Source organism: Pyrus communis, chromosome 14 (genome assembly GCF_041283825.1).
Source record: "Pyrus communis isolate YQ-2024b chromosome 14, ASM4128382v1, whole genome shotgun sequence".
In the NCBI taxonomy this organism is placed as follows: Eukaryota; Viridiplantae; Streptophyta; class Magnoliopsida; order Rosales; family Rosaceae; genus Pyrus; species Pyrus communis.
In genome coordinates, this window is record NC_142578.1 from 171,528 (window position 1) to 189,309 (window position 17,782).

At 36.5% G+C, this 17,782-nt stretch overlaps 2 protein-coding genes, 1 non-coding gene and 1 pseudogene across 5 annotated transcripts; all 4 read left to right on the forward strand.

The window, feature by feature from the left end:
- The first annotated feature begins 244 nt into the window (after window positions 1–244).
- LOC137724309 (uncharacterized) lies at window positions 245–3,266 on the forward strand. Of its 2 annotated transcripts, XM_068463050.2 has the most exons (4): window positions 245–304; window positions 651–1,353; window positions 1,488–1,630; window positions 2,008–3,266. In XM_068463050.2, exons 2-4 carry the CDS (start codon window positions 1,222–1,224, stop codon window positions 2,798–2,800), a joined length of 1,068 nt encoding a protein of 355 aa, XP_068319151.2. In that variant the 5' UTR covers window positions 245–304; window positions 651–1,221; the 3' UTR covers window positions 2,801–3,266. The 2 variants fall into 2 exon arrangements, with proteins under 2 accessions (XP_068319151.2, XP_088540536.1); XM_088684410.1 differs by lacking the exon at window positions 245–304 and having other exon boundaries at window positions 670–1,353; window positions 1,488–1,622; window positions 2,006–3,266.
- A 2,077-nt stretch (window positions 3,267–5,343) lies between these two features.
- On the forward strand, window positions 5,344–5,416 carry TRNAF-GAA (transfer RNA phenylalanine (anticodon GAA)). Its single transcript has one exon. It is a non-coding gene; the product is annotated as a tRNA-Phe (tRNA).
- A 68-nt stretch (window positions 5,417–5,484) lies between these two features.
- Window positions 5,485–6,023, forward strand: LOC137724321 (sufE-like protein 1, chloroplastic/mitochondrial). The gene has a single exon (XM_068463064.2). It carries the CDS (start codon window positions 5,549–5,551, stop codon window positions 5,879–5,881), a length of 333 nt encoding a protein of 110 aa, XP_068319165.1. The 5' UTR covers window positions 5,485–5,548; the 3' UTR covers window positions 5,882–6,023.
- Window positions 6,024–6,165: 142 nt separating this feature from the next.
- Window positions 6,166–9,679, forward strand: LOC137724311 (putative ADP-ribosylation factor GTPase-activating protein AGD15; annotated as a pseudogene). Its single transcript, XR_015956007.1, has 8 exons — window positions 6,166–6,614; window positions 6,732–6,790; window positions 6,949–7,039; window positions 7,459–7,513; window positions 7,730–7,820; window positions 7,921–8,123; window positions 8,753–8,933; window positions 9,123–9,679. The product of XR_015956007.1 is annotated as a putative ADP-ribosylation factor GTPase-activating protein AGD15 (transcript).
- Window positions 9,680–17,782: the final 8,103 nt, after the last annotated feature.

Below are 17,782 nucleotides of genomic sequence, written 5' to 3' on the forward strand. Positions count from 1 at the left end.
AGAACCCTCTGTTAATTGTTAATGCGTGATATTACATGTAAGGCTAATTTTATCTTTTTAGTCTCACATGCGAACCTAATATGCTAACAATTAACGAAAATTGACAAAATTTTCAATTTAAGCTTAAAATATTAGAAGACTTCACTACAAAATTTAAATCCTAGATTTTTTTTTTCAACAAAAATTATTTTTCATCTACCGTATAACCACATAAATCTGCTCGAGAGGAGTGCCCCATTAGACCAATGAAAACCAAGAATTGCTGGAATGAAGGAGAAATAGAAAATGAAAGAAGACCATATAGGTGATTTAGGGCTGGTTTGGTATTGTTGTGCTTTGAAAAAAAGTTGTTTCTGCTGTGCTGTGAGAATAAGCAGCTGTGAAATAAAACAACAGAGTGTTTGGTAAACTTTTTTGTAAAAGTACTTTTGAAAAAAAAAAACAGTATTATACTGTTTGGTAAACTTTTATGTAAAACAGATGTGAAAAAAAGCCGGTTTTTCAAAGCTGGGTTTTGTAGCTTCTTGTTTTTGGCTTTTTTCACCCAAAACTATGAAAAAAGCTAAAGCTGAATGCTTACCAAACACAAAAACAGGTCCCAGCTTTTTTTGATACCAACTTTTTTCAGAATCATCTCAGTACCAAACCAGGCCTTACTAATAATCTAATATTAGGCATAAAAATAAAATGAAAAAAATGATTGAGTGTTACTGCTGCTGAGGCTGAGAGATGTGTCGGTAGTCGGTTCGGCTTCTCCCTCTCTCTCTTGTCCGCTGTCCTCCTCAAGTCCTCCCTCAACTCAACTCAACTCAGCTCTGTCATTCCGCGTCAAAAGAAAATACAATATTGTTATTTTATTTTTATTATTCATAGTTGGTTTCCTGTTAATGTTTAAAAAATCAAATAACAACTGTCTGCCTGATGCTTCTTCTCCAGCATCACAATCACCATCACCAATTCACCATCACCATACAAGAAGAAGAAAAAAGCCAAGTATTTGACTTTTTTGTGGACTCCATTTTTCTTTACAATTTAATATTATTGTTATTCTTTCTCTTGTATTGCTGTATGGATCTGGTTTCGTGTCGGTTGGCTTTCTGAAAAAATCTCTACCCCCGAAGTCCCAGCCAAGAGATTGGATTTGGATTGGATTTGAGGCAGTCGGCACTCGGCCACGGCTGCCAAGGGACGAGAGATCTGAGAAGAAGAGGCATATCAATTATGTCTCCTTCCAATACAAGGTCGGCCGAGAATAATGGAGGAGGAGGCGGCGGCGGCGGCAAGAATTACATAGAGCACCAAGTCTCAAAGATGGACACACTCGCCGGCGTTGCCATCAAATACGGCGTCGAGGTTTCCAATTTTTCTCTGAGATACCTTTTTTAATTAGCTTCTGCCCTGCCTGCGCATTGTTCCTAATTACGTTTAGTACTAGTCTTAATTGCTAAAAATTGGTATGGAATTGATAAATGGTAAACACTAAACAGGTGTGTGACATTAAAAGGATGAATGGGTTTGCTACGGATCTTCAAATGTTCGCTTTGAACACCTTGAAAATACCTTTGCCCGGAAGACATCCTCCCTCTATTCCTTCTCCAGCCACAACCACAACCACAACCACAACCACAAGGTAACATCTTCTCATTTCTCTCATTCCGATTTCCAACAATTTATAACAAGAAAGAGAAGAGATATCATCTTTTTAATATGACTCTTGACTCTTGACTCTTGACTCTTGATCTGAATCCTACATTTTTACATGCTACTTGTTACGTCTCTATGTTCGGAATACCATTGCAAGCGTAGATTTATTATTCCTGAAAACTTGATTTTAGGGTTCCTTCCTTAAGACTCTATCGTCTATAACAAGGTCGAAGCATTTCTTCTTAAGTTATGACGTTTCCTTTACCAACTTTCAAGTCGGAATGGATGCTCGAGTGCCTCTTAGTCTCTCTCTATATAGCTGCCGCTTTACATAAAGCTAATCTTCTGTGTAACTTATTGCAGAGAAAACGACCTTGAAAAATCCACCCCATGTCTTGGCCAATCTATTGTGCTTGAACCATTCTGCTCTTCTGTGGGTTCAAACCCTCCCAATGAGAAGAAGGCCACTACAGCAATGAGCACTTTACAGAAATACTATGGTCTAACATCTCCAAACTTGAAGGGAAAAGCAGAAGGCACCGAGATGGCTGTCTACAGAAGTCGAAGTTCTGAATCCTTTGATCAAAGTGCGGTCTCACCATTGTCTGACCCACTAAGTCACCCTAAGAAGTCCAGACATTCTTCCATTGATCTGTTGTCGGAGAATGGTGCAATGGCTGATTACCTTGCAGCAGAACTTGGAGATGGGCAGGGTGAGAAATCTGATGACAAATCAGTCCGGAGGCGTCAGAAAGCTGAAGTTGATAATGGGGCTGTCACACCTGAAAGGTTGTTGAAGGGGGAAAACAGTGCTGGGACCAGAGCTTCAACAGGAAATGGTTTAGCCATGAGGCAGAAGTCATCAAGCCGAGCATCGCTGCCATCTGATTCGGAGTCAGGATGGTTGAACTCTATTCCGGTGGGCATGGGGGATTCTATCACTGTCATAACAGACGAAATGGCTGTGGTTCAGAAGTCATCAAGCACACCGAGCTTAAAAGACCAAGACAGTAATAACACAGCATCAATTTGGCCAACTTCAAGGTGGAGCTTGACACAAGACATTCAAGCTCTGTCAAGTGCAACAATGGCCAGACCAATCTTTGATGGCTTACCAAAGCCAATAACTGGCCGCTGGAAAACTGCCCTTGATTAGAGAAATTCATTAGCACTGTGATATCATCGATTTGTTTCCTTACACTCGATCCAGTTGGCTGAATATTTCTCAGCTACAGATTCCACTGAAGGCATACATATTCTAGAGCTGGTGCAGTATTATAATTCGAGCGGGAGAAATATACTTGAGGAGGAGAAGATAGAAGGAAAATAAAGTGAATAAGATATGACATGCAGAACTACGTTTATAACAGCATATAAAGTGTGAAGCAGTAGATGCCATGCCGCAGCTTGAGAAATGTAGATGGTATATGGCCAAATTATTTATTGTTTTGTTCTTGTTTGCTGTCATGTGTTGGTTTGTGATTTGTATCGAAAAATAGGAATCTGGCTTCTTGTATTGGGTCATGTGATATGTTACTCGTTGTATAATGTATGTGAGGCTGTGCATTACAGCAGAATTGTTTGTTGCTTATTGGCAATGTAGATTGAATTTGTTAGCACAACGCTCTCTTCTACTTCATCTGTTGCATCTTCTATTGGTGGTTTGTGCTCACTGGCTTTACATTGACACTCTCAGTAAGAAGCAACTTTGCCTCCACCCACCACTCCAGGCTCCAGCCCATGTCTCTGGCCTCATGCTCGGGCTCCGACCGACGGTGGTTTGCACATTTGAGGGCGGAGACAATTGAATTCAATGAGCGTAGGAAGCTAACCAATTGTTATCAGAAACACTTGATGCAAACATTTGGTTGTGAACTTTTTTTTTCTTTCCCTTTTTGAACTTTCAACCGCGAAAACAATCTAACAGATTGCACTTGTATTCAAGATTTGTACAAGTTTTGGATTAAAAAACAACATTACTGAAATTCACGAGCATCATATATCAATTCTCAATTGACGAAAACCAACATCGACAAATTACTACATATCACAAGGATTTTGGGGCATTACAATTCTTTGTTTTATCACTCACAAAACCTAAACCTAATTCATTAGCCCCTTCTCCTTCTAACAAACACCTATGCGCATTACAAAACATCGTCACAGATCCACAATATTACTGATCAGACGGCGTTTCTGTTAAGGCCTTAAGAAGAAGGTGAGGGATGATGGTCGTGACCGTGATCGCGGTCGTAGCGGTGATGGTGTTCGTCATCGTCGCTGTCGTCCTCGTCGAAGGGCTTCTGCTTGTGGAAGATGCAGCACTTTTTGGAGCTCTTCTTCTGCATGAACTCGTTGTCCACCGTCCCTTCCTTCCACGACACCTGCTTCTTCTTCCGATTCAGCCTCAGCACCACACCTTCCGATTGCGATGACGATGCGCCCGCGTTCTCAAGGGTGATGGTCGTCGTCAAGCTCCCGCTCGTCATTGGTGCTGTTCTGCCTCTACCTCTGCCGCCGCCGCCGCCGCTCATGCTTCAATGGCAAATCGAAATCAATCGTCAATCGCAAAGGCGTTTGGCTGGTTCACTCGGTACCAGGTCTTATTTTGCCTCCCTTTCCCATTTTTTTTCTTCTTTTCTTTTTTCTTTCTTCTCTCATTTATTTAGATTAGAGTTAGACACCTTTGACTGTTCTAACCACTCGCCAACATTTGCTTGCTTCTTCCTCCTACTTTTTCCTTTTCATTTTGCGTAAATTATATTTCATGCGTACTTAGTATACGGAATTAAATCCTCTCCGGATCTTCTCGTTGGGGATCCGGGAGATCATTAAATATTAACTGTTCATCAAAAATTGTCGGTCACAATTAAATATTTTATATATTTTCAAAAGTAAAGCAGCCTCGTTTTGCATAAAAATATAAAAAATGAAAAAATCGTGACCACATGATTTTTGATAAACAGTTAATATTCATTGATCCACGGGATTCCCAGTGAGGGAATGCGGAGAGGATCTAATTCCCTTGGATACAAGTTGATTTGAATGATCATTTGATATTGCTTAATTTTGTTAACTAATTCTTGTACTTACTGTACTAATCGATGTCGATCATGCTTTAGAAATGAACACCTGAAGGATGAAACGAATAGTATGGGAATCGTTACAATCCATGGCGACAAGTGCAATTCAAATGACATTCGTGCTAAGTTTGACAAGGCAGGAGTTCTTACAATGATAATAACGGTTGCATATGATGATCATTACCATGAAAAAGTCGTAGTAGTAGCTGCAGATGAAACACAATAACAATACTATTGACAAAAAAAATTCAGCAACAACTGCAATTACTAATTACGATCAAAGTAGTGATTATGATGTTAATAAACCAACAAGTTGCGAATTTAAGGGCTAAAGGATTATAGTTTCTACAAAATTGAAAATGGAAAAAGATGTTGCAGTGAAGCTTGTGCCAGCAGCTGTCGTGATTGTGACTTTTGGATTTGACGCATATGTTGTCAAATATTACAATAAATAATGGACCATCATAACCATGTATACATACCAATTAACTAATGTTTATCAAATTCTAATTAATTAATTAATAAAAACGTCATTTGAATTTTTATTCTGTTAAGTTGAAAAGCAAATAGCTAGTGCATGAATATAATTGTATACCTAAGTGAAATGCCATCGATTGCGGGGATAGCTCAGTTGGGAGAGCGTCAGACTGAAGATCTGAAGGTCAGGTGTTCGATCCACCTTCACCGCACCAAGTGTTTTTCTTTTTAGTTTTTCAATTCGTTATCTATTTATTTTTTTAAAATGAAAAACTAAGAAAATAATTAATATATCAATTAGACCTATTCTGAGTGTGGTGGTGCTGGAGAGCGGAGAAAGAGAGATGGGATCGAGAGGAGCAGGGACGGTGGTGTCGCAGCTGACACGAGCGAGCAGAATGAGAACGAAATTGCAGACGGCGTTGGAAGCGAGCGTTTTGGAGATTGAAGACGTGTCGCATCAGCACGCTGGCCATGCCGCCATGAGAGACAAGGCCAATGCCAATGGCGAAACTCACTTCAACCTCAAGGTCGTGTCCTCAAAATTCGAGGGGCAGAACCTGGTGAAACGACACCGCATGGTCTACGATGCCTTGGCTGACGAGCTCCAGTCCGGCCTCCACGCGCTGTCCATCGTGGCCAAGACTCCCCAAGAGATTGCCCCCAACCCCAAATAATAGGATTCGAAATTCCACCTAATGAAAACTCTCTTGTGGTTAATCCAATTGCTGATTGCTACTTGCTAGTGTTTTATTTATGCAGCAGGATTTATTAGATTATTATTATTATATATATTATGTATTTTTTGTTGGTTTTAAATGTGACATTGAATGCTTCCTTATATTTTAGTTATACATCCAATTTGTTTCTTCCAGAATTATGCTATGCGCTTTGATTATAATTTTGCAGTTTTCAGTTGCAGTTTGCGCTTGAATGAATGTTTTGCATTTTGCAAGTATTGAGAGAGAGAGAGAGAGAGAGAGAGAGAGAGAGAGAGAGGTGAAAATATGAGGCTTGTGAGAGTCAAAAGTTAAAAAACTCAGACAGAAATAGAAGAGAATAGAAGAGAATAGAAGAGAATGGAAAATGGAAAATGACTGTAGGCATGCTTTGAGGAATGCCAACCGTTTTTCCTTGGAATTAGTTGAGCCTCTACCTTCATTCCAGCCTCTCTCTCTCTCTCTCCGTGCTTGGGCCTTGCCTTCCTTCGCTCTCAAGCCTTAACGACTTGCCTCTGTTGTTGCTGTTGTTGCTGCTGCTGTGTAGGTGTTGTTGTGTTGTTGTTTCAGGTCCCGTATCATCCAAACCAACAAACTAGCGAAGGTAGGAGCACAAGCACACACACTCACACTATCAACAATGAACAACAAAGCCTCTGTTTCGAAAGACCTCAACGCCAAACACCTCAAGGTATCCTTTATTTTCTCTATTTCTTCCCCCCTCTGTTCCTTGCACATTCTTGTGCTGCTCTTACATTTCCCATTATTGTTACTGTGTTATGTTGCATGTTGTCACTTGTGCCCCCAGATTTTAGAAGGTCTTCTTAAGCTGCCACAAAACAGGGAATGTGCTGATTGCCGGAGCAAGTACGCATTTCACATCCCTCTCTTTCCTTTTGTGTAGCATATTTTTACTACTGTCTTCAAGTGCTATTCTCGGCTATATTTCATATTGTTTGGTCCTGATTGTGGCAATTTGATGTCCATATTAACGTGATCTTCGTGCTGCAATGTATTTCTTTCAGAGCTCCGCGATGGGCTAGTGTCAGCCTGGGAATATTTATTTGCATGCAATGCTCAGGAATTCATCGGAGTCTTGGGGTGCATATTTCAAAGGTTTATTTTTCTACCTATCATTTCTCTATTTCCTAGTTCATATGCTGTTCGTGCTGGTAAGGTTTTTTTTTTTTTTTTTTTTCCTTTCCTTTCCTGGCATCTCAAATTCAAATGGATTGGTACTCATTGAAGAAATTGAACAGCCATATGACTAGAGAATTATTCTTGGTTTCTGAAATTGTTAAAGATAAATAATGAGGCCATTGTATACCTTCTGAGTAATCGAAAATGTTTTGAATGACAATGGTGATTGGCATATCCTGAATCTGCTACGAGTTATTTATGTGGTCTGGTCTACTGGATTACTGTTATCAAAGTTAAGTAATATTCTATATACATCTGTTTGAGTAGCATATGTTTTCATACTATTGCAACTCTATGTTCTAATAATAGCGTAGCCTGGTTGATCTTGGAAATAGGTACGGTCTACAACTTTGGATGCATGGCTGCCAGAACAGGTTGCTTTTATGGAATGTAAGAACACGACTATGGTAGCTGATACTGATGCATTATTTGTCATCTTAGTGCCATTTTTTCCCTCTTTTTCCTCGAAATCATTTAACCAAAGTAGTTGTTAAACATCAGTTCAGTATTCACATTTTTGCTCTGTGTGTTTTTAATCTTTTCTAACCGACTACTATCTTCTGATTCATTATCCAGTTAAATAACTCTCTATGCACTTTTATGTAGCCATGGGTAATGAAAGGGCAAACAGTTATTGGGAAAAAGAATTGCCACCAAATATTGACAGAAGTGGGACTGAGAAATTTATTCGGGCCAAGTAAGTTGTTTTCTTAAACTAATTATGAGCTTCATGTGGAACTTGGAGAATATGTTGGTTATTATTTCCTTCTGCGCTTAACTTTCTAGGGAACTTACAGGTATGACGGAAGAATGTGGGTTGCGAAGAATGCAAAACAACCAGCTCCTGAACCAGTAGATATGAGCATCCATTCCAACAATTTGGTAAAGGGTGGAGCCACATCTGGAGCTCCTAAGAAAACAAGGAGACATTCTCTTGAGGAAGCAATGCTTTTTTACTAACCTGGCGGAAGCTGCTCCTACAGTGGCAAGACCCCGCGGGGTGAAATTTTTATCTGGTTATGTTTGCTATGTTATCTTGATGAAAATGCTCAAATTTTTTGTTTCTGACCCTTAATTGAGTTCTTATGGGTCTTGCTCATTCTTAGACCGATAAGGGAGCTTTTAGAAAATTGGTGGTTTAAAGATGAGAGCAAGAAAGTCGAGATTCTTTGTTGCCGATATCACTTTCTTTGGAGTTTATGAGATTGAGAAATTAGGTCTGGTGAAGCAAAAAAAGGTTTTCACTTTTGCCTAATATTTGTCATATATGATCCATAATTTGACTTCATAGATTATTAAGCTGCTTTTTGCCTCTACCCTTTAATATATACCTATCAGATTGTACTTAGGCCTCGCCCAAGTTTTCTGGAAGAAAAATTTATAAGGTCCATACCAAGTAACCTATTATATAACTGATTTCACGTGTCGAAAAGATGACACGAATGAGAAAAGTCACTACCCATCAGGAGCTATCTGCTTCCGTGATTTGTTGTATGTCTCCTCTTTCATGTCTTTTTGTGTGCTTTGTCAAATGTGTTTGTAATGCTCTTATCTTCTGTAAGTAATTTTAATGGTACTTTTGACAAGTCGAAGGCATTTACTAGTTAATATTTACCTTGTTTATTGCAGGGCTCTTTAGATTTGAATCATAAGTTTACTACTTCACCTCCAGCAAAGGGGCCACCACCTTTGATGGAATGTGATACAGTCACAAGAAAGATCAACGGTACAACAGACCTATTTGGCTTGCTTTATGTTCATGATGCAAAGCAGAAGTATGCCACTCCCCCACTCTGGCAAACTTTTGATTGTAAGAAAATTATAGTAACATGTTTCTTTTTGTTACTTATATTTTTGTAGTTGGGTAGGAAGTAGTAAAATTGAAGAAAGGGAGACGGAAAATAACTTGAATTTGAGTAGTTCCTCCTTAAAAACCCCAGCAAAAACATGTTTATAATTAATACATGGAAAATGACTTGTGATCATCCATGATTTGCAGGAGAAGATGATTTTTTGAGTTAAGGCCATAGTTTATAACTGAACTGGAGGGAGCACCGACTCTGTATTTATCCCTACCCTAAAATTGTAGGGTTGGGCATCAAGGTTTGCTGTTTTCATTTGATCTTGGCAGATTTTGCTCTTCTTTCCTATTCCTATTCCTATTCCTATTCTAGGGAGTACTAATGTCGCACACTATGGATTATGGAAGAAGAAAAAATGGTGTAAAGGAAAAAGAATTGTATCACATGATATGCAAGAAAACGTTCGGGCTGAGTCTGCAGAATATGCCATTAACTTAATTGGTTTCTTTCCTTGCAAGATTTCGTTTTCCAGTTGGTTGCAAGAATGAGGTTGTTTGACCCTATATATTTGCGTTTGTTCTCATGTCCATCCATCACCTTCAAAACCAAAACTAGTTTCTTCTGTAATAAGACTACATTTATTTTCTTTTCTTGTTTGTTCGATCCTTCTACACTTCATACACTGCAACAGAAGAGAAGAGAAGAGGAGAAGATCAGATGGGATCTGAATCAATCAAAAGATTTATTTTCTTTTTCTCCCGTGTCTTTATCGATCTAATATTCTGTAATGACAGAGACAGAAAAAGAATTAATAAACAAAAAAAAGGAAGATATGTACGTAACTCATAGAGAAGAGATCCCATCCGGATTTCTCCTACCAAATTCAAGGAATCCGAACATTAAGACTCTTGAAATTTGATCTAACAGTTACAATTATTATAACTTTTAGAGAGCTTCCTGTTTGTAATCGTTTAATCAAATTTCAAGGGTCTAAATTTCCCGATCCCTAGGATTTGGTGGGAGAGATCCGGATGGGATCTCTTCCCTAACTCATAATAGTAAACAAGAACAAAAAATTAAAGGAAAAATAATGAAAATAACTTAAAAACTTTAAGTTTTAATGATAAGAATAAAATATAAAATAAAATAAATAGTATCAGAATTGATATTTTAATTTAAAAATATAATTTTTTATTAAAATAAAAAGTACGAAAAACTTTCCGTTAAAATCTTTTAAAATTAGTATCTGGTTGGAGTTGGACGTTCATCATTCATGATTTGAAGATTGGAGTCCCACAATCCAAGGAATATTATAAATAATAATACAGTGAGAAAAACGAAGGCCTTTTATGTAAATGACATATAAGGCACATATAGCTTTCATTAGATTATGCAAATTATACGGTCAAATTTGCCGACGCTGCTAAGTTGCATGACTGTGTTGCAAATCCTATGAAATACAAAAGAAATCCGAATTCGACTTTCATTTTAACCTCCTTAATTATGCATGCATACATGCAAACAGTTGATCATCGGATTATATGCTAATTAACTATAGAATTACATGTACAACAAGATTTAAAACAAGTGTCTTAAGTCTTTTATGCATTGGTTGCATCGATTGGTTCATTTTAATTTAATTGGAATATGTCAGAAGAACATATATCAATAATTACATTGCATCTACATATTATATATATATATATAATCAACTTGGATGTTATATATATGTTGTTATCTAATTGGAAGGATTTGACCCAAAATTTCAATTTGGCTCCTAGAGATCATGGATATATAACTTCCCTTCATAATATTATATGTATTCTTCTATACAATAATTATATTCCAATATATTTTATATATAAGAGTGAAATGACATGTCAACTGTTGACCCTCTCTCTCTCTCTCTCTCTCCATCGGAGCATCTTCATCTAATTTGATACATGCATGATACATAATGTACATGTATAATATCCAATAAATATATATTAATTACAACCATTCACTTCATCATGAATTGCTCAGGATTCACTTCATCATGAATTAATCAGGAATGGATCGAACCATCTTTCAATTAAACTGAGACATGCATGCTTTTGTCGTCCATAATTTTAATTCTGTGACCTCTATATATAATACATCTAAATATAAAATTAATTGGACCTTTTATAAAGGGGACTATGACATTATTAATTAATTAATTACAAAGGGTCATCTTCAAACTCAAACCAACAAAATCATGTGCAATAGGGGGATCGATGGGGCTGAGTCATTACATGGAAATTGGTTTCTTTATATAATAATCATCTATGTCTCATGTTTCATTTTTCCTGATGGAGATCTGCCTTAATATTAAGCTCTATATATACGTATGACAATTTTAGAAATATCATATTTTTACCATATTGATGCATAATTTAATGTGAAAAGTAACATACACATAGCACATGGTAAATGATATATTGGTTATATGTGTTATGTGACACAAAATGTGATCCGTAAATATAGTTTTTCTAACACTTTGTATTCACATATACATATGTACATAATTTATTCATTCAAACTAATTAAATAACCAACTGCATGATGAACAATTAAGCACCTAATCTTAATTAATTTCGGGCCTTTTTCTATTTCTCTGTGTCCGAGTTCACACAACTCACTGTGTCTCTGTGGCCCTCTCCCATTTTCCTATTGGGTGTGTGTGTTTGGTGATCGCAACTTGAATTGAAAGATTGCTATTTAGTATTAATTTCATATATATATAGCATTCGACAAGAATATAGAAATGGCCAAACTTTTTTCTTTTTACTAGGCAGGGACATAGAAATTAAAATGTGAAAGAAAATATTACCTAGAAATATTTGGGAGTTGGGACAAACATCTTTTTTCATTTAGACAGAAGAAAAAAAGAAAAACATCCGAGAATAAGCTGCTTTTGTGCCGCAGTCGAGAGGCCAGTGCTCATGGAAGTAAACCAACACTGATGGTGAGGTGAGGTGAGGTCTGTGCGTTTTTTCTTTTCTTTTTATCTTGTCGATCGAGGAGAGCCAATTGGTACGGATTCAATCATACAACCGGCCTAGATTCTTGTCCTTGCCTGCCCTAGCTAACAACTCTCTCTGCCACTATCTAATTACTTTACAATTTTATATATTAATTAGCTTCAATTCTGCATGCAGAATAGTAACATTCTGGAAGGAATTGCAATTTGTCAGTGTATCGTTATTTGAATTGGACCTGAATTCTCTGCCCTTCCTATCCTATATTCTTCCCATTCTTTCTTATTTTCGTGGTTACGGTTAAGTTACGTTAATATTTTATATTTTCATTGTTTTTTATCTTATTATTTTTATAAAAAAATTAATATAAAATATTAACGTGGCTTAACCATGATTACAAAATATAGGAGTGGATGTGAAGAATATGAAATGAAGAGGGCAGACAATCCATGTCCATTTGAATTTGCCTCTCAACTTAGACACTTAAGACATGTCTAATAACCATTTTGTTTTTTTGTAATTAGTTAGGGATATGTGTTATATTATTTATATATATATATATATATATATATATATATATATATTATAGCTAGGAAAGTGAAAAGTGATGGTATATAAATATGTGTATGGAGCATGCAAAGGAATCATGATTCGTGAAAAGATGATGGCCATAGATGCAATATAATATTTGATTTGGTATATATGCAAAATGCAAAAAGCAGTTATAATTAGTACGTGACTTATTGGTGCTTAGCTTGGAAGCAAAGCAGGTACCACCCCAGCAAATTGGAATTGGTGGCTTTGGTCGTCCTTAGTCTTTCACCCCAAGCAACCAACCAATACATCATGTAATTAAAGACTCACCATCAGTACAACTATGTGTATAAAGCACGCTGAGCCCGATAAGTCAATGTATGCCATTTCCACTCCAGCTCTCTTTAGGAGGAGAGAGGGACCACTAATTCACCCTTTATTTCAAATTATTTAGATATGAAAGATCCTTCCACTTCCAATTCTAATTCCAATTCTTCTTTCTTTGAATGTTATATAAATTCTTAATATATATGTATATATATATATTATATCGCTGCTTAGGGCCCTTCCAAATCATATATAATGACCTTTCCTCAAGTACGGAGTTAGTGTAGATCTAGGGGGGCCGATGCCCCCACTCATTTAAAAAAAAAATGTATGTTTGCGTTCCAATTCTCAATAACTAGCCCTAATTAAATTACAATTAAAAAAATTGGTAGGCAACTAAACTAGTCTACCGTTTTGGATCCCAAATGCCCTACCTGATGACAATTTAATTAACAATTAATTTAATTGTGCCTCCCCGTTTTTCTAACCCTAGGTCGTTAATCCACACAAAACTCATCCCATCAAGTACGGCAAAGCAATTACAGTCCTCAACTTCTCCAGATTTTTCCTCCCCTTTTATTCAACCAAAAGTCAATTGAATTTGAAGTGTTATAGACAGTATGAGTTCAAGTAATCAATTATCAAAATTCAACACTAAGAATTTTATAGACTGTATGAGTTCAAGTAATCAATTATCAAAATTTAACACTAAGAATTTTACTCCACAAGGTATTTTATACGACTTTACTTCATTAATTTGTTTTTGACATTTCAATTTAGAATTTAGCTTTCTAATTTAGAGATCAGTGGATGAATGATACACATGATTATTTTTATATAAAGAGATATTTAATGATATTGGTAATGATATTGTTATGCAACGTTTTTAAAACATGAAAACGATTCAATGAATAATATAATATGTTGTATGAAAAACTTTATTGATTAATATATTAGTGCTTTGTTCAATAAATTCTTGAGATTTTAATTATAACTTTATTGTTTGAGGATACCCCGCTCATACAAATCTTTAGTTTCGTCCTTACCTTTCCTTGTAGTAGTCGTATGGTATATAATATAGTACTAGTAGTGATGATTGATGAGAGAAAGAGAGAAGAAAGAAAAGATATGTATCATATCATATAAAAACCCTAATTCCATTGTGCAGTGGCCACTTGGCAATTAGCTAGGGCGAGGGAAAAAGTTCAAACAAAAGGGATAGGGCGCCGCTTGGTGGACACCCACCACTAGCGGCAGAGCTTCAAAGTTTCCAACGCCCATCTTCAAACTTCTCCTCTCTCTCTCTCTGCCTTTCTGCCTCTCTGGTTTGGTTTCTAGTGGGGGAGATAAATATACATAGGCTATTTATATAGGGGTATAACCCCTACCAGCAGTGTGTGTGACTCCAACATATGTCTCCATCTCTTTATATAAACATTAATCAAGCGGTAGCTACTTGAAACAATCAACAATACAATTCATTATATATTCACTACATTGTTTGCTTAATTGTTAATCTTAACTAATTACAAGCAGCGTCCATTTATCCCTAATCACTAATAAAGAAAGGAGATTGTGGTTTCAATTCTTAGAAGTTAGAAGATGATATATATACACACGTGTGAATCGACTTGATAACTAGGTCGAGAGCATGGACATCAATCACAAAAACTTTTCTTCAATTCATTAATTTCTTATACGTATATAGCTACATGTATCATAATTCATAGGTCGTCAATATCTCGCATGGAGATGGAACTATATTCTAGTGGAATTATTTATTAATCTTGCCGTTGCTGCCGATGCAATCGAAGGAAAATTAAACTGCAGTAGCAGTTTAAAAAGCATATGCATGCAGTAAATTGTGTATTATATATATGGTAGAGGATAATGATATGGGGTCAGTGGTAATTAATTTGGTCACCCAAGAAGCCAATTTATAAACAAAAGTAATCTTGGAACAAATTTCACCTCGATGTACATATCTATATATCTAGAATGTTACTGCAAATAATATCATTGTTACACCTCTACTCATATAATAGTATGGAACAAGAAATCAAAGATGTATTTGAAATATATATAGGCAATACTCTATTCACTCTTTTTAAACATCATAATTATTATTTTTATAATTTTGCATACCGTGTTCATGCTCTCGATCTAAAGTTGACCTTTTAGAGCTTTCCTTCACCATATACGTTAAATTAATAATTACAATGGACTAAAAACTCTCTCGTTTTACCATGAAATCCTCTACAAAGTGCTAAAAAAAACTTAAAAATTTGTTTTTAATTGCGGAATGAGAGTATTTAAGTCTAACATTAACTACGCTCGAACATGCCAATTATGGCCTTCCATGTGTTCATTGCTTGAAGGAATACATCAACTTTTGTTGTTGTTTGTTGATATAACGGATTATCCACGAAGGACTTCAATTGCCAAAATTGAAAACTGCATGTCCTTAAGTGAAAGATCCTTCAAATTAAGAGAGCAATATTCTTATAATTTTGTTATATTCATAATTGGTAAGATATCCCAATCATGTTTTGACTTATAATTACTTAAGCATGTGCTGATTGGTAGCTAGCTAGTACTATGTACAAACAGTTTTATTCTTGTATGCTAATAAAAAGCGATCGAGCTCAACTTTGCCACCGACTCATCAAAGCAACTAGGTACGTATGTCAAATGAAAAGGAAACCCACGATGTAGATTTCGATGTATCGATCGCAAAATACACCAAGAGGGGATTACTGTTTACCTAACAATGTTGGGCCTGACCAAAGAGGGATAGTGATGCATAATTATTAACAACTCAACTTTCAGTTGTTGATCCCTCAACGGGTGGATTTATGTGTTAACCAAAATCAAAGCCAAAGCCAACACTGTACTGTTTGTGATCATCACTGTAGAAAGATTTTTCCCTCTACCTATTGTAAATGTAATGCCAACAATCACTAGTAGAATTACGTAGTAGTAGTCTAATATGTACACTGTAGCTCATTCCAAGTGACGTTATTTTACTTTTATTTGCTTGCTCTGCTACCATATATCTAATGATGGTGTTAAAATTAATATCCATCAAAGAACGAAAAAAAGAAGAACAAACGCATTATAAACTTGTATTCTTATTCGATTAATTCAAATAAATAAAAATACAACAAAGCGTCAAGACAACTACACAACCAAACAGCTACGTCTTGTTAGATTTAATTCATACAGAATTACAATTAAAATGCGTGCTTATAAAGACCTAATTATGAAACACATAATAAAGCATTCTTAATCCCTAATAAAAATACAAAAGGAACTATAATTCTTATCCTACGATAAAACCACAAACATAATCAACATTCTTGTGTTCTTCATCAGTCATTGGCTATCTTCAACATTCCTCCTCAGCCCTCACCTCGTGGCAATTAGGCAATCAGCACTGCTAACAGGGGCGGATCTACTAAGGGACCTGGATGGTCCCAGGACCACCCGGAAGCTCACATAAGGGGCTTGAAACCTCCAAGGACCACCCAAGTCTGGGCTGTGGTGGTGGAGAACAGCAGCCATGGCTGCTGATGCACTGCTCGTTCTGTTGCAGGAGGAGAAAGAAGATGACTTTTTGGTTTTAAAATGACATGAAATGACTTGGCCAAAACGCACCGTTTTGAGCCTAAGTAAATAAAAAAAAATTTAAAAAGCATTGTCGACTGCATTTCATTGTGATTGGACATCCTCTAGACTCCACGTTACGGGCTTTTGTATCATTCCAAAGTAAAAAACAATTTAGAGACTGTAATAAAAAGGAAAAAAATTAAATTAAGTGGGATTCCGTCCAACCAGTAATAAACTTTTAACACCCTCCTCATCGCTATCCTTCTTGCTTACTACTGCCTATTGGGCTTGTATCTTTCTTGGCATTAGGGATTAGCCTCTAGGTTTGCAAACGTCTTTCATTCTTCATTTTGATGCCAAAACCCTAATTAGGGTTATGCAAGTTTTTCTTGGGGAGCCTGGTTTATTTATTAGTGCATGTTGTGAGGACTTGTCACTCAAGTGATCAACATAGTGTTTATCTATGTAAATCTCAAGAGTTTTGATAGTTTTGCATTCACGACAAGAATTATATATTATGAAGTTGTACTCATTTTTTATTTTTGTAGACAAATAAAAGGGATTATCCTCCAAATATTCGAAATGAGGTCCAAAGAGCATGTATATTGATAGAGTCTTTTAGAGCTAAAGATCATGATTTTCCATTCACATTCCAAAAATATTCCAAAAAACCTCATAGAACCGCCTAGGTGCTGCCTAGCCCTCCGCCAAAGAGCCGCCTAGGACCGCCTAGCTCCAGACCAATTTTTTGAAACGATATGCCCAAAATCCAGACGGGCCTTCACCACCTAGCCTCTAGGGGCCTATGCCGATTTTTAGAACACTGATTGGGACCATCCTATGTTAAAATTCTGGATCCGTCACTGATCGATAATGATATGATGTACGTAGCTAGCTGCAATGTTTTGGCTGACATGAAGCCTGCCAGTGCCTGTGCAACTTTTGATAATCACGACAAACGACTCAGATACATTTGAAGACGAATCGAAACCAACGGCACATGTTCATTTGGGTTAAAGCTGTAATTACAGTTGGTTAGAGGAGAGAGGTAAGTTCCAAATGAACTTGTTGGGACATGGCATAGTGTTTTTGGTACTTAGTGAGTGACTAGTGAGCTATCAGTTTCAACGCAGAATATTCATAATATAGATTTCGAAAATAAAGTAGTATAATGAAAAAAGATTGTGGAAAAGCAGAACCAGGCTACCACAGTGGGTGGGGTGGGGTCGGAAAGATTTTTTAATACGATCGATACAGGGAGTGATATATTACGTGTCATTATATAAATAGTGAGATATGTATGTTAAAAATTTAATAACTTAAAAAATAAAATTTCCCACCACTTGTATAAAAACACGTGGTGTATCACTCATGTTTCTCGTCAT